The sequence below is a fragment of the Rhinopithecus roxellana genome, chromosome 6 (assembly GCF_007565055.1).
Source record: "Rhinopithecus roxellana isolate Shanxi Qingling chromosome 6, ASM756505v1, whole genome shotgun sequence".
Taxonomy (NCBI): domain Eukaryota; kingdom Metazoa; phylum Chordata; class Mammalia; order Primates; family Cercopithecidae; genus Rhinopithecus; species Rhinopithecus roxellana.
Genome location: NC_044554.1, coordinates 104,208,500 through 104,221,252, shown reverse-complemented (window position 1 = coordinate 104,221,252; position 12,753 = coordinate 104,208,500). Strand labels below are relative to the sequence as shown.

The window sequence follows — 12,753 nt, the reverse complement described above, 5'->3', positions numbered from 1 at the left end:
AAACAAAACACTCCAAATTCATATGCTGGTCTCCTTCTGCACCCTGAACACAAACCATAATTGCACTAAAAAATCAACCTGCATCATTTAGTTGCCAGGTGTGCACTGATGTGTTGACCTGCTTGGGAGCACGCCCGGGTTCTGAATTATTCAGCAGCTTCTGTCTGGTACAGACCCTTTTTTTTTTGAGACGGAGTCTCACTCTGTCGCCCAAGCTGGAGTGCGGTGGTGCGATCTTGGCTCACTGCAACCTCCGCCTCCCGGGTTCATGCCATTCTCCTGCCTCAGCTTCCCGAGTAGCTGGGACTATAGGCACCTGCCACCACAGCCGGCTAACTTTTGTATTTTTGGTAGAGATGGGGTTTCACCGTGTTAGCCAGGATGGTCTCGATCTCCTGACCTCGTGATCCGCCCGTCTCGGCCCCCCAAAGTGCTGGGATTACAGGCATGAGCCACCGCGCCCGGCCGGTACAGACCCTGTTTTTAGGAAGCTGGTCAAGCAGCTCTGGTAGCGGGGGCTTCACCCCCCTTCCCTGTGCTGCAGAATCTGCCCCGGCCCTGGGGTTTGCGGGAAGCATTTTCCTTTGCAACGTACGGCATCAACAGGGATTTTTAAGGAGAGAAATCTCCCTCCTAACCTAGATCTAAAATAAATGCTTTGCTTTTTATTTTTAGCTTCTGACCTACATAGGTAGCATCTGATTTGTATAGGACAGGAAAGATTTTTAGTGTGTGTGAAAAAAGAAACAGTTAATCAGGTGATCATTATTTTCTTATAAAATCTGACGTTAGTAATTTTTTTTTTTCCTTCCAAGGGTTAGGGATGAATAAAGACAGGGAAGGGAAGACCTTGTGAGAAGGGCGGAAAGATACATTGAATTTGCAAGCATTTAAAGATAAACTTGGCATGGGAATTAAGCATTTTGACCTAAAAGAGTAGAAAGTATACTATGCCTTAATCTTGCAACATAAATGCAGTTCCATGTTCTTTGATCAGTTCCCTGATGAAGTGTTTCTTTTGGATGGGCAGTTACCATTCTGAATTATTTTGTTATTCACGTATTTTTTTTTTTTTTTTTGAGATGGGGTGTTGCTCCATCTCCCAAGCTGGAGTGCAGTGACGTGATCATAGCTCACTGCAGCCTCGACCTCCTGTGCTCAAGTGATCCTTTTGCCTCAGCCTCCTGAGAAACTGGGACCACAGGTGTGCGCCACCATGCCTGGCTAATCTTTTAATTTTTGTAGAGACGAGATCTCACTATGTTGCCCAGGCTGGTCTTGAACTCCTGGCCTCAAGTGTTCCTCCCACCTCAGCATCCTGAGTAACTGAGACTACAGGTACACACCACCATGCCTGGCTAATTTAAAACTTTTTTTTTTTTTTTTGTAGAGATGGAGTCTCATTATGTTGGCCAGGCTGGTCTTGAACTTCTGGCCTCAAGCGATCCTCCTGCCTCAGCCTCCTAAAGTCTTGGGATTACAGGCATGAGCCCACTGTGCCTGACTTCTGAATTATTTTAAACCACTTAGTAGCCTTTGTGCTTAGCTGGGACTCCATTGTTTGCAAAAATGTAAGCAGCTCTATTCTTTTGAAGATAACAAAAGTATTTTCATACTGAGTTAACCTGGAGTCTGTTTTCACTGCTGGGTATTTACGTTAAGCCAGGGATAAGTGTCAGAATAGCTCCCTCCGCACCTGGTGAAGAGGGCACATGAGCTGCATGCGTCCGGGAACTGCTGATTGCAAGAAAACCCAGGCTCCCTGGCACAGAGGTGCTAGGGGACAGTGTCATGGCCTCATCTTATGCAGCTTACTGGTCACGGAGCTGGTGCTTCTGAGGACACCTTTCGGGAAGAGTGGTGGCCCTTGTCTTGGACTGTGCCTGGGGAGGCATGAACCCCGGGATGACCTATCCTCCTCTTCCCCTGACAGAGTCCCTGGAGAAGTGGGAGCGTCTGACCGTGGCGGACGCGCTGGAGCCCGTCCAGTTTGAAGATGGAGAGAAAATTGTGGTCCAGGGAGAGCCTGGGGATGACTTTTACATCATCACGGAGGTGAGACGTGCTTCCCACGTGGGCGCTCTGGGTGTGTGCTCGGGTGGGAACACTTCCTACCTTCTTCTCTTCCACTGCCTGTCTCATCCTCCCTCTGGAGTCAGTGTTGCTCTGTGACTGCACGCCTATCTGGGGCCTCCACGGGGTGGGTGGGCCATGGCCTCACACTCCTGCCACCGAGGTTCCTCCGGTCCTCTGGCATCGAAAGGCTCCCTTCTTAGAAAGGTGGCTGGTGCCTGATCTGCATGTGTGATGAAACTGCATGAAACTGGCCGGGCGCAGTGGCTCACGCCTGTAATCCCAGCACTTTGGGAGGCTGAGGCGGGTGGATCACCTGAGGTCAGGAGTTCGAGACCAGCCTGGCCAACATGGCGAAACCCTGTCTCTACTAAAAATACAAAAATTAGCCGGGTTTGGTGGTGCATGCCTGTAATCCCAGCTACTTGGGAGGCCAAAGTAGGAGAATCGCTTGAACCTGGGAGGTGGAGGTTGCAGTGAGCTGAGATCGCACCATTGCAGTCCAGCCTGGGCAACAGAGTGAGATTCCATCTCAAAAAAAAAAATTTAAAAAGTAAAATAAAAAACCTGCACGAAACCTGCACACAGGGTGTGCAAGGGTGGGCAGAGCTGAGGAAGGGAGTGGGGTCGGAAATGGCACCACATCTGCATCCCAGCCGTGGCGTGGCGCCGTGTGTACACAGCAGGTCACTGTTGGGGGCATCACAGGAATCAGGGTACACAGGATCTCTCTATACTATTTCTCACAGCCTCACTCAAATCTACGATGATGGCAAATTTAAAAGTTTAAAAAGACGGTGGCAGCTTCTCTATCTGGACGTAGAGTCATTTTTGTGAGTCATTTTTGCTGTCTCACACCACGGCCCCACCACGGGCAGGCGACAGGTGGCTCTGTGGAGCCCCCGGGACATGCTGGGGCCGCAGGCCATCGTGGCCATACCCAGACTGCTGGGTGGGCTGAGCAGCTGTCCTGAGGACAGGGCAGGAATTCACGTGCGAACCTCCATTCCGGGCCCTGGCGAGGGACTCCGTGCCTGTGAGCTAACAGGTGGAACTGCAAACTGGAGGTGGGGCTCGGACACCGGACCTAATTGAGGACTGGCCAAAACAGGGCCAGGGTGCAAGCCCCTCTCCATAGCCACGCCCACCAGCGCACCACGTCAGTTTACCATTGCCATGGCAACGCCCAGGAGCTCCCACCCCTTTCCATGGCAACGGCCTGAGGACCCGGAAAATGACCACCCTTAACCAGAGATCTCTGTATCATCCACCCCTTAATGTGCATATAATTAAAAGTGGGTGTAAATGGGACTGCACAGGTGCCCTGAGCCGCTGCCCTCAGTGCTCTGCCTGGCGGTAGCGGCTAGGAGCTGTAACCCCAAACACTGCCGCTTTAGTAAAGCTGTTTATTGCACCTCCTGCTAGCCCTCGAATGCTTTCCTGGGCAAAGCCAAGAACCCTGGCAGGCTAAGCCCCACTTTGGGGCCCACCTGCCCTGCATCACCTGTGCCCCATGGTTATTTGAACTGTGGCCTGCCTGGTTATCTGAAGCCCTCTCCCTTCAGATTAATGCTGGAGGAACCGGGCTGGAACCCCAGCGCGCGCAGTGCATCCGTCGGCCGGAGGCTGTGCCTGGGTGGTGGCCTCCCTGAGAGGAATCCCCTCCCCAAGTGGCCCCGGGCAGGAATGAGTGACCTGTCCAGGCTGCGTGGTGACCTGCCTGGCTCTGCAGAACCACACGTATGCTCCTGTGTGTCTGACATGTTCCCCACATCTCCGGCCCTCGGGGTGAGCACGATCTCGTGCTTGCATGTGCCCTAAGCTCACACCCCAACTCTGTACCTGCCATCGGGAAATGCGTGCCTCAGGGGGTTGGAGTTTAAGGTCCCGCCCTCGCCGAAACACCCACAGCTGTGGGCAGTGACAGGATCATTCTGGGTCCAGAAGGCGCGCACCTCCCTGCCACGCGGGCTGCTGGGAAGAAACAGGTCAGCAAAGAGCTCAAGTCCTGGTGGATGTTTGGTGACTTCAGTGAATTCGGGAGCCAGAGTCTTGGTTCAAAAAACAGAAGCCCAACAAGGTGGCTGGGGCCGCTGATGGTGTTGGAAGATGCTCACTGCCACCGAAACACAGGCGGAAAAGCAAGAGGCTGGAGTAAGATCCTGCGGGAAGGAAGTGTGTGTTTCGCTGGAGACCCAGGCTCGGGCCCCCACACCTGCAAATCCTCATTACCCTTCTCTGAGGGGCACGTTCAGGGCCTCTCCCGCCCTCATCCCCAGTGCTTCCCACTGCGGCTTTACCATAAGGAAAGACCTGGAAGGCTGGGATAGAGCAGGAGGAACAGCAGAGGCTGGAGGGAGCCAGGCCGGCTGGGGTGTTGGAGGCGCCGGGAGATTTCCGCTGACCTGGAAGAAGCACCAAGGCAGGTCTTGAGGGGCAGCCACCTTCACGGAGCTCCACAGGTGGGCTTGGGATTCTGGGACTTGAGTCGCTTCCCTCTCCACGTCCCAGAATGCTCGTTATGTGAATGAATTAGTGAGTGCATGAATGAATGATGCTTGTTTCCAACCTAAAGGTACCTCAGGCGGCACGGACATTCAGGAAGGGAGGTCCCTGCTGGGGGGCCGTTCTCAGGCAGTATTTCTGGTCAGTAGAGTAGGGGACTCATTCAACAGTAACGCTTCTTTAGAAGGAGAAAAGGAGGAGGGAAAGGATGAAACCACAGGCAGCCCAAGTGATGATTCTGGCCAGCATTGGAAGGAGGCTCTGGCAGGCCCCGAGAGGGAGTGACCCCAGCCATGATTCCAGCGTGCACGCCCACCTGTGAGCAGAGGAGAGGCTGCCAGTGTTCACGCTTACCTGTGTGCAGAGGAGGGGATGCCAGCGTGCACACCTGCCTGTGTGCAGAGGAGAGGATGCCAGCGTGCATGCTTGCCCATGTGCAGAGGCAAAGATCACAAACCCACCGCTGAAATCTGCTGTATTAAAGGCGGCTGTTGGGTGGTTGTTGGGCACAGTGGCTCATGCTGTAATCCCAGCACTTTGGGAGGCCAAGGTAGGAGGATCACTTGAGCCCACGAGTTCATGACCAGCCTGGGCAACATAGTGAGACTCCATCTCTACTAAAAGTTTAAAAATTATCAGCACCATAAGACACGGGGAAAAAATTAGCTGGGCATGGCAGCACCCACCTGTAGTCCCAGCTACTTGGGAGGCTGAGGTGGGAGGATTGCTCAAGCTCAGGAGTTCAAGGCTACAGTGAGCTATGATTGCACCGCTGCACTCCAGCCTGGGCAATAGAGAGACCCTGTCTCAAAAGCAAAACCAAAACCCAAACCGAAAAAAGATGGCTTCAAATTCTTGGCTGTCTTTCCCGTGGAAAAGGGGAGTCTAACCCTCTCCCTTTGATGCTGAGCTGGCTTAGGTACACACTCGATGGACAGAATACAGTGGAATGATGTTGCAGGGTACCCAAGACTGGGTCCTCCAAAGCCTCACAGCTTCCACCACAGCCTGTGGGGAACCTTGCTCCCGGGATGCTCTTCTTAAAGCCCAGCAGCTGTGCTCTGAGGCGCCCACCCAGCCTGCACAGCCTCAGCCCCAGCCCCAGCCCGCGCAGCCGTGAACGCCCAGTGTCAACAGCTGCCACATGACTGTGCCATCTTGGATGTCCTGCCAGCTGAGTCTTCCGATGAGGTCATCCCTGCCTCCATCTGGATGCAACCCCAGAGGAGACCCCGAATGAGAACCGCCCAGCTGAGCCCCTCCAACCCCGAACTGTGAAGCATAACAACAAACTGTGGTTTAAGTTGCTGACTTCAGGAATGGCTTCTCAGTTCTCACCGGTTATCGCTACTGAAATAAGTACATAAGTAGAGCTCTTCCTTGCCTAGACAACAGAGCCGTGGCGGTGGCTCTGCCAGCCGCTCCACCTCCAGCAGGATGACTGCGGTGACAGGTGGAAAGGCATATCCACCAGCAGGATGACTGCAGTGACAGGTGGAAAGGCTGATATCTTTAGTTGCTCTAGGTTTTACATCCATTGACAAGAAACTGGTGCTTACAGGCTGAATCTGGCCCAGAGACAAATTTGTGTTGGCCTGTGCAGTGTTTTTTTAAACATTTGGATTACTTGTTGTTATTTTACAGTCAGGAGATTTCACATAAAAATCTAGGCCACTGGCCAGGCACGGTGGCTCACGCCTGTAATCCCAGCACTTTCGGAGGCCGAGGCGGATGGATCACTTGAGGTCAGGAGTTCGAGACCAGCCTGGCCAACATGGTGAAACCCTGTCTTTCATAAAAATACGAAAATTAGCCGGTCTTGGTGCAGGTGCCTGTAATCCCAGCTACTGGGAGGCTGAGGCTCAAGAATCACTTGAACCCAGGAGGCAGAGGTTGCAGTGACCTGAGATCACGCCGTTGTACTGCAGCCTGGGCCACAGAGCAAGAGCCTGTCTCAAGAAAATAAATCTGGATCTCTTACTTCTCTTTAAAAATCTGACTTCCCACCACACTGGACCTGCAGCCCCGTCTGGCTGTACCCAGCTGGAGCTGAGAGGCAGATGCCTTTTCTGGTGTGAAAGGCTTCCCAGTTTCCCGAAGCCCCTGCCCGGTCCTGCTCTCGGCTCCTCAGCCATGTCTGCAGGCACTCGGGGGCTTCTGAGTTGGCAGCCTCGGTTTCAATGGTCTTGAAACTGAGAGAATGAGTAGCTGTGGCTGGTTCGGACAATCACACATTATTCTCTGTGGACCAAGGCCCCCTCCTAGCTGAGGCCAAGGCCCTGTGTAGGAAAATCATGAAAATGTTTGTGGGGGGCATGGATCGCGGGTGTGTCTTCACAGCATCTTCATGGCGTGCGTCTTCACAGAGAGCAGATCATAAAAATGTGTGTGGGGGGCATGGATCGCGGGTGCGTCTTCACGGAGAGCAGGTCAAGGCAGCACACGCAGTGTTCTCACCCCGGAACAGAGAACAGAGGATACGGCTTCACCAAGCCGCGCGGCGTGTTCTGAGTGTTGAGGATATGCTGAACGTCCTGGGAGCCCCCCACGCACACGGTGTGTGACCCAACCGCACCCCGGTGGGGGGCTCTTCCGGCCGTGCCCTCCACATCCACGCTGGGGTCGTCAGCTGAGGACAGGTGCGGGACTGGCGAGGGGCAGACGCCACCTCCCACAGCCAGGAGGCTCCGTGATGCCTTCACCATGGCTGTGCCTGACTGTGCGATCCCAGTCTCACGAGCGCAACTTCCGGTGTTTTCTGCCTTCTGCCCCTCTGTCCACTCCCTGGCTGACAACTCGGATTTTACCTTCTTGTGTGCTTTACCGGCTCTGGGAGCCAGGCCCCGCAGTGGTGCATCTGCTGAAGGCCGTCACAGCTGAATTTCGTGATCTTGAGGGGCTCAGCTGTGCATCAGTGTGGTTTTGTGTTGGGGACAGCCGAGGGTTCTACAGGCTCCCTGCAGAGTCCCCAGGAGGGGTGCTGGGGTCAGACGCTGGCTGCCCCCTCCCCAGGAGCCCCCATGCGCTGCTGCACGGGTTTCCCAGAAAGGCTCTGAGGAAGGGGTTGTGGGGAGGGGCCCGCCGGCATCTGTGGGGAGAGCGGAGCGCTGTGCAGGGTGCCCTGACCACTGACAGAGTGTGTGTGGGGGTCGGGAGGGGAGGAGAGGGGGACCATGCAGATTCACATAAAACAGCGCCTTGCATGGCCTCAGGAGCGAAACTCAACCTGAGAGGAAGATATCGCTTTCACAGCACTGCAAAATGTATTTGAAGGGGTCTCCTTGGCAACCTGGATTTTTTTCGCTTTTCCTCTGTGATCAGCCAAATTTGGCAAGTCACAGTGCAACCCCAGGGTGCAGGGATCAGAGGCTCGGAACCGACGCGCTTCGGAGCCTTTTGCGGTTTCCAGCTGTGGACTGTGCGGCCAGGGAGGCCACTGACAGCGTCAGACAGGTGCGGCGGCGCCCGGCCGGTGGGGCGGCTTCTCGGCAGGCCCTGGAGGCTCGGTGGCTGCTTTCGTGGCCGCCGTTTGTTTTCCTTGAAGCAGCGCGTGGAGGAGATGCCTGTCCCCTACTCTCCCTGGGGCCGGCATCCTGCCCTGTCTGGTCACTGTCCTTCTTCCTCCAGCAGTTTCTAAAGCACATTGTTTTGTAAATCATGGCCTTGGCGGGTTGAGGACGCCCTGTGCATGAGGCCTCATCCCTGTAGGGCCACGGAGCTCCCGCCTCACCCTTCTCTCCTCCCGCCCGCCCTTCACCCAGGGCCTCCTGCTCCCCTCGGCTCTCCAGGGTGGACGCCAGTGAGGGCCGGCCCCGTCTGCAATGGCAGCCTGCGGTGTCTTGCTCCCGCTCTGCCCGAAGATGCGATTGTTTCGGGAGCTGATTTCCCTCAGGTGTGGGGACCCTGGCCCCGCACAGGTGTGGAAACCGCCCCTACTCACACCTGTGAAGCATGAACACCTGCAGGCCTCGGGCCAACTCCACGGCAGAGCTGAGCCGGGCGCCACGGAGGCAGCCAGGAAGGCAGGGCCGGGCTGCAGGACCCTCAACTCCTGGGACCCCCGCGGGTCTGTCTGCAGGAGCAGGGCCTGTCCCGGGTGGAGGCTGCTTTTCCTTGCCCCCGACCCCATAGGGTCACGCCCGCTGTCTCTGAAGCTGTGGGGAGCTGCCAGCCCCTCAGACACCCGATCCCCGCAGCTGTTGGAAAATATTCCCAGCAGACTGGAGCAGTCACTCCTCCGCAGGCCTGTGGGTTGTGAACCTGGGAGCTGCAGACGTGCAGATGGAAAGCCGCGGTGCCCACCGCACCGTGTGCATCAGCGGGAGCCCCGAGCCCCAGGGCCTGGGCGTCCTGCATCCTTGTGAGGCCTGTACCTGCCGTCAGCCTTGGGGTGAGGGGAACCGGATCTTTCTAGGGGCCCTTACCAAAGGTTGGGGAACAGCCCTGGACCCCAGGAGCTCTAAATGGGGACAGAGTCCTCGGTCCGGTGGCCATGGGAGCAGAGGTGTTATTTCTGTGCCCAGCTCGGGTGGACACCCGGCTCGCTCCTCAGGGAGAGGGGCGTCCAGGGCCTAGCAGAGAGGCGGCAGCGTGTGCCAGGGCTGCGTGGGCTCCCGGAGGCGGGGACCGTCCAGCTGTTCCGTCACCTCACCGCAGGCGGGAAAGTGGAGTGGCATTCGGCCAGGGCTGGGTGGGGCGTTGCGCGCCCGGGCACCAGCTCAGGTTCCCTCCACGCATTCCTCCATGGGGGCTGCACGCCTGCTTTTCCAGGCCCCTGGAGTTCCCCTCCCAGAGACCTCCCCACAGCCTGGGGGCAGCGGGACCCTGGGAGCCGGTTCCCCGTAAAAGTCCCGAGACCGAAATTCCCCAGCTTGCTCTCATCCAGGGCAGCAGCGGCCTGGGAGGCGTTGCCATGGGAATGCTGGATGGAGTTTATCTCCTCTCTTCGCAAATTAATTTTATGAATGTCCACAACGCTGAAGCAACTGCAGAACAACACGTTGCAAAGCTGTCCTTGGGCCTGGGAACTTTTCCTGGCTCATCAGAGCCCCGCGCCCCCTCCCTGCTGACGCCTGAACCAGGGGATGGCCGATGGTTCAGAATCCACTGGTCACTGCTGGATGCTTTTAGGAAGGGGACCCCTGCAAAGCAGGACCCCTGGGGAACCCCGTGCTTGCCCCATCGTCATGTGGGGTCAGCTGGGACCTGGCCTGTGCCGCGAGGCTCCTGGCTGGGGTATCAGACAGACCCGGTCTGCGCCATGAGGCTCCTGGCTGGGGTCTCTGGGACAGTGCTGGTGTCATGCCACATTCTGAAGCGTTGCTTATGGTGCTGCTTACTTATGGTGGCCCTTTCGGTTCCTACATGTCTCTCTTTTGGGGTCGCTGTCTGGAGGAGGGTCTGCAGGAGACACAGGGGTCTAGGCCATACGTGTTTCCCAGGCATCAGCTCCAGTCCTGGGGCTGGAGAGATGCTGTGGACTGCAGACACACCCTGTCCTCTTTCCTGGGCTGTCGTTCAATGGGCGTGAGGTGCTTTGGAAGGACGTGAGGGCTTGGAAGAGACATGAAGCAGGACCCAACGCAGAGAGTGCATGGAGTGATGTCGCTTGGGCTGCAGGGAGGGTGGAGGGGCCATGGCCCTGCGGTGGCCATGGGGCAGGGGCCTGGATACCGGGAGGGAGGGGGCTGCAGGCAGCGGTCCAAGGTGGGAGAACGGGCAGGGCGAGTCTGGGGGGCTGTGGTTGCTGAGCTCTGCTGACCGGGGTTGGAACACCGGTGTTTCTCTGGGTGTGACGGCTGCAGTGGCAGGAGTTGGAGGCTGATTTGCAGAGGAGGGAAATAGTCCAGCTGCTTTGCCAAGGGCCGTGCTGTGTGAAGACGACACCTGACAGGAGTAGGCCGGCCACAGCGCGGGGCAGTCACCCTGAGGGGATGGCGGGGGATGGGGAGGGCTCGGGGACAGCTGGGCGGTGGAGGGGACCGGGTATTGAAGTAGGAGTAGGAGTCCGCCAGATGGAGGGCATTCTGACAGCTGCAGGGACACAGGAGCTCACTTGTGGAGGAGGGTGGGGCGAGGCCGCAGGAGAGCGGAGCTGCAAACCCCGGGCAGGGGAGGGTCCCACGCCCCCTGAGCTCCTTGACGAGGGGTGTGAAAGTTACTTTGGAACATCCTGCCCAGACACCGCAGCCTCTTCTGAGAGCCAAATGAGAAGTGCTCAGAACCACGTCCCTGGCCTCCCCACCTTGGCCTTAGGGCCCCACCAGGAGCCTGCGGTCCACCTTCCGGAGGCCTGGGGGTATCTGCCTGTGGGGGAACCTGCACCGGCCGTGTGTCCTCCTTCCTCTCGCGGGTCAGGGCAGGTGAGGCCCACCGAGGCGCTGGGCTTGGCCTCTGCCCAGTGGTCACTGTGCATGGGTGCCAAGTCTTCCCTGTCTGAGGGAAATCTCAGAGCATCTTGAACAGGAGCCCATTTGGCCTGGCCTCTAGCAGGAAAATAAAAACATTCCTTCTGGGCTGGACTGGAAGAAACGCTTTTCCAGAACCCCAGGGCTGGGCTCCGAGCCCTCCACCTGGGCCCCGTGTGGACTGTGTGCATGCGGACATCTGCGCAGGGACAGTGGAGGTTCCGGGGCCCTCGGGGTCTGGCCCTGGGGTGGCCCTGTCCGTGGGGCCCTGTCCCTGCCGGCTGGGGTCATTACAGGTGTGAGAACTTTCTCACGGCTTAGAGGGGGTTCTGGCCTCACCCTGCCTGCTGTCTGTGGTGCCAGCATCCCTCCCCCAGGCTGCCAGTGCCCCTGCTCCACTGAGATCCTGCTGGGGCGGGCTCCTGAGTGCTCCCGTGGCCACAGCCCACCGAGAGGGACACGCAGGTCCACCCGGCTCTGACCCGCATCCCTCTCGCTGCAGGGCAGCCTCATCATCCCAGGAGTAGGGGAGGGGGCTGCGTACCTCCCACGCCCCTTTGGTAAGCAAAGCTCCCCCAGGGCCTGTGCACAACAGGCTGTGTCCCGGGCACATCACGGCTGCCCTCTCCCAGTGAGCTGGACATTTGGCCCAGCAGCTTGGGGGCCGGGCAGAGCTTCCCAGCGTCCGGCTGAACTGTGAGATGTCTCGAGGGAACAACTGCTGTCCCAAAGGCATGGGACGTCTTCACTTGCCTTTCAGCCTAAGTGAGTTTCCATGTGAACTGGGGCAGCCGCAGGCTGTTCTCCGTGTGGATAGAGGGCCAGGTGTGAGGCTGAGGCCTTGGTCAGCTCATGCTTGGAGCTTCTGCTCTGAGAGACAGGAACCTTCAAAGTAATTCTTCAAGTAAAATGCCGCTTGCGGACGGAGACAGGGACGCTGACATGTCTTCAGCAAAGGATGGTCCCATTTGTGTGGTTCCTTTGACGAGTACCTTTGCCTTGATATTTTCTCTCTGATGTTTTTGTTAACGTAAGCAACATTATAAAAAGTTTAACACCCTCTCCCCCACCAAAAAAAAAAAAAAAAGAGAGAGAACCTATAAAAGGCACCATCTTTCTCCTTCCCCTCAACTCTCCCCTCCCAGAGACCAAACCACCCCCCGCGGGCCCCGGCTTTCCATTGCAGACATTTCCAGATCTTGTTTCCCACCCGTATCTCGGGGCACTGCCGCGCAGGCGTTCCCAGACGAGACAGATGTGGAATGCAGTGGCCGGTTCCAAGGTCCCAGATTACCCCGACCAGATTCCTGGCAGCAAAATGAGGAGAGTTAAGCACCATGCAAAGACCATCGCCGTAAAGACGGATGTTTTGGCTGGGAAAATCCTAACAGATGCGCAGTTCTGGACAAATCAATTTGCAGCACCCCACGGTCGTCCACCCACTGAAGCGGGGGCTGGCCTTGGTGGCCGTGGTCATGCAGGCAGTGGGTTGTAGACATCCCCTGCCTTGTGGGGGCGGCCCCTCTGCTCCCCTCCTGCCAGACCTTCTGATGATGTTGAGTGGGGCCGGAGCCCTTGGGCACTTGGTCCTTCTGGGAAATCCGCACGCCCGGGGAGGGCCAGCTCCAGTTGGTGAACAATGGGTCTCTGGGAGGAAGTTGTCCTCCTGTGTTCTAAATGGGCATGTCTCTCTGATTCAGCAGCCAGGTTCTTGGTCCCACAGCTGTGGCCTCCTGGCCCTGCTGTCCCTCCCCAGCGTCAGCCACCG

General features: G+C 57.3%; 1 protein-coding gene across 2 annotated transcripts in view; it reads left to right on the top strand.

Moving 5' to 3' along the window:
- Positions 1-12,753, top strand: part of PRKAR1B (protein kinase cAMP-dependent type I regulatory subunit beta) — a 176,999-nt gene that overhangs the window by 144,055 nt on the left and 20,191 nt on the right. For both annotated transcript variants that reach the window (XM_030932418.1, XM_010366624.2), the window contains exon 9: positions 1,934-2,055. In XM_030932418.1, coding sequence (XP_030788278.1) covers positions 1,934-2,055 — 122 coding nt within the window. The remainder of the gene's footprint in view (positions 1-1,933; positions 2,056-12,753) is intronic.